A 3,540-nucleotide genomic window follows, 5' to 3' on the forward strand; every position below is an offset into this window, starting at 1 on the left:
AAATAGGAGATAATGAAGGGCTATATCCCTCTCTAATTATTCAATATCTTGATCATCTGTATTGCCATTTCCAAGTGCTGGAATCTCCTTTTCAGGTAGCAGCCCATACTCATGTAGGAAAGATTCCACATCCACAGCAAAAAATTCCTCACTGAAGTGTTCAGTAACACTAATAAAATTGCTCAAAAGCTCCCCACCCTTGTAGACAAGCAGGGTTGGGAGCACATCAGTTGAAAAGCGGTCTCCAGCACCTGTGTTAGATGCCTTTATCTTACAAAATCTCATTGTGGAGTATTCTGCAGCAAGGCAAGTTAAGCTATTGTTTAGTGCCTCACAGCCCTTGATGCCATCTTCATAAATGTGAACAATGACCATGACGGTTTTTCGCTCTTTCTCAATGACTTCCAGGAACTGTTCTCCATTCTGCAGCTCGTACAAATAGCCATATCTGGGCCCAAAGCTCAGCCTCTGATGCATATCCTGCATGCAGCGTTTGCGGTATTTTCGTAGGCAGCTTTCATCCTCTTGCTCCTCATGGATGAGCTCATACTCCTGCATACTCATCTGTGAATATTAAGAGAGCATTATATTACTGAATGTGTGTGTGTGTATATATGTGTATATTCACTGAACAAGATGTTGTCTGTGGAACCCCACATAAAATCCTTCGGCAGAAAAATAATTGTGCAAAATTGCCTTGTGGGGAATCTTGGAGAGAGAGGAATTAAGACATTAAATGGAAACCCCATCTCTCTTTACTTGGGTACAGGTAAATGGTATTGAAGGCAGCTGATATATCTAACAATATCAGCAAGGACACATTGGGTGAAATCCTGGCTCCACTAAAGTCAGCTGGAGTTTTGCCAGTGGCTTCAATAGGGTCAGAATTTCATCCCTGGTCTTCATCTGTTTTCGGGAGGCAATAATTTATCCAGCTTGACAAGATTGAAGGAGATCTGAGGCAGCTAGATACTGTGATAATTATCTCACCACAATCTTCTCATTAACCTTTTATTGAGGGTAGAAGATTCAGCACTGGTCAACAGCTGGCCAGATTGTGATGATCAAGTGGGGTGTTCTATTTCATGTGTGTTTTGGGTCAGATGCTTCCATCTTTCTACAAAGTAGATCTTTATTCTGTGAGTAGTCCCATTTTCTTCAGCAAGACTTCTTGCAAAGCAAAATACTACTCAGTGGGAGCAAGAACAGCACAATCTGCCCCTTCATGATCTCTCTGTATTTTATTTATAATAATCCAAGTGCCTTGTAGCTTTCAATTGGCCTCAAGCTAAGTTTCTGCAACTAATGCTAACATGTATCACTCACTGCCCTTCTCACATTCAACATACTTTATAAACATTGACTTCACATTGTCACTTTGAGGTAGTTCAATATTGTCCCAATTTGCAGCTGAGGAAAACTGAAATGGAGATGTTACGTGATTTGTATAAGGACAGAAAGGAAGTGGGAACTGGTGGCAATTAAATTCAGTAGTTTCTGGCTTCTCCTCCTGGGTTTATATCATATTTTTCTTGTTTTCATGTTTTATATAGAATCCTTTATTCACTTGTGTTTTCTCTTGTTACCTTACGACTGAATCTCTCTCTGGTGTCTTTATCATCTTTACTGAGAGATCTGTGTGGTGAAGACATTTGTCTGAGGATCTCTTTCTTGCTCAAAGGGAGGGAATCTCTGTCTTCACTTTCTAATTTAAACTTTCTCCAGTCATTGATCACGCCTTTGGGCCCTAGGAGAGATAAAGACCCATAATTATTTGGGTTTGTTTGTTCATTTCAGAAAGACAGTGTCTTTGAACACAGGGCATATTTAAAGACCTTATACGCACTGCAAAACAAGAGGTCAGAACACTGAGACTTTATAGCCCATATTTCTGCCATTGAAATGTATGTCTCAGTCAATGCTGAAATGTTTCCGATTACAGAGCTAAAATCAAATCCTACTCTATAGAGCTGGTTGATTAAACAGTAAAAACATTTTGCAAAAATATTTTGAAATTTTTACGGGTTCAAAATGTCAAATGGTTCCAAAAATTGCATCTATAGCTAGTTGGAAAAAAAATGTAGGAAAACTTGTCAAATTTTCAGGGTGGTGATATGGGGTGGTTGGTCAATGAAATTTGAACTTGCACCAAAAATTAAAAAATGTCAAGCATTCTCCCTTCAGAACTACTAAACTGCGTTGGTGGGGTCTTTTTGCATTCGGTGAGTGTATTGCTTTATAATTGTGAATTAAACAATTAACTTCATAATCTTGGAGGGCAAAGGCTCTAAATATTATATTAAAGAGCCACACGTAAAAAGAGAGAATGTGCCACCCAATAAGATGCGGAAAAGATGTAGGCTAAACATTTCCAAAAACAGGAACCGAAAATTAGGAGTGTAAATAAATGCCCGGATTTTCAAAAGTGCTGAGCACCCAGAAACTGCTAATATATCAATGGATGATTTTGAGTGCTCAGCACGTTTGAAATTCAGGTTACTTATTTAGGCTACTATGTCCCTATTAGGCTTTTAACTTTAGGGTCCTTTTTTGAAATCTTGGCCCAGGTCAACAGCGTTAATTTGGGAAGTAATTGTAGGAAGAGGTGTTGCATGGGATAGGGCTGAAGAAAAGGGCACAGGAACATCTGGGGCACAGAGAGAAAAATGAGATGTTTAGAAGATATGCTTCCATGCTCCCTGGGTAGGGAGCATGCTGCCTGTCTGTTCTGTGCATCACTGAATACAGTGACAGCATTCACATGAACGATAGCCAGTAGACACTGGAAAAAGAATAAAGGAGATTGTTAATGACTGAGGCAAAGTAGCCTACATCAAATTTGCACTGAACAATGCCACTGCTGCTTTGGTGTCCTGTGCAGCCATTTGCCTCAAGCACCAATAAGGCTGGCTCTGAATTCAACCCTGCATAACCTCTCCAGTCAAGAGGGGTGTGAATTAGTCATAAAAATGTTTTCATTGGATCCTGAGTATACCTGAATATACCTGTGCAAGGCATTCTGAATTTCTGTCAGCAAATTAAAATTGCAGGCTTCCACACTGATTAATTTTTAACAATGAGCTAAAATGTCCCTTAACTTTTGTTTCTTTACCTGTATGAGTAGCCTGCCCTTCAAAATCTTGTTCCAAACTGGCACTTTTTTGCTCTTCCATAACTGTTACTCAGTTGGCTAAAACGACAAGGTCAACATAGAAAAGAATAAATACTGTAATATGACAGATGAGCAGTACGTTTTACAGCTGGTTATTATACAATGTATAATTTCCTGCTGCTTTTAGATATCAGTGCAGCTTCAAGTCTGTAATTAAAGCTTATGCAATCTTAATTTAATTATAATTCTCTTAACCTCATAAAAAGCTATTAGGACAACATATCAGTCTGCATTATTAAAGGTGTCTGAACCAAGGCTAATTTAAAATACGAGGGTGTTCCTTTTCCTAAATCTTATTGTGTCCTATAGGTCAGCAGGAAATACGAGTAATCTAGTGAAGAACAGAGCTAGTAAAATTTGCTGGAATT

The 3,540-nt window shown here is 38.8% G+C and overlaps 1 protein-coding gene across 1 annotated transcript; it reads right to left on the reverse strand.

The window, feature by feature from the left end:
• Positions 1-3,191, reverse strand: PDC (phosducin). The gene is made up of 3 exons (XM_030573338.1): positions 3,113-3,191; positions 1,587-1,747; positions 1-564 (listed from the first exon to the last, which is right to left on the reverse strand). Exons 1-3 carry the CDS (start codon positions 3,171-3,173, stop codon positions 37-39), a joined length of 750 nt encoding a protein of 249 aa, XP_030429198.1. The 5' UTR covers positions 3,174-3,191; the 3' UTR covers positions 1-36.
• Between the last annotated feature and the right edge of the window lie 349 nt (positions 3,192-3,540).

The sequence above is a fragment of the Gopherus evgoodei genome, chromosome 8 (genome assembly GCF_007399415.2).
Source record: "Gopherus evgoodei ecotype Sinaloan lineage chromosome 8, rGopEvg1_v1.p, whole genome shotgun sequence".
NCBI lineage: Eukaryota > Metazoa > Chordata > Testudines > Testudinidae > Gopherus > Gopherus evgoodei.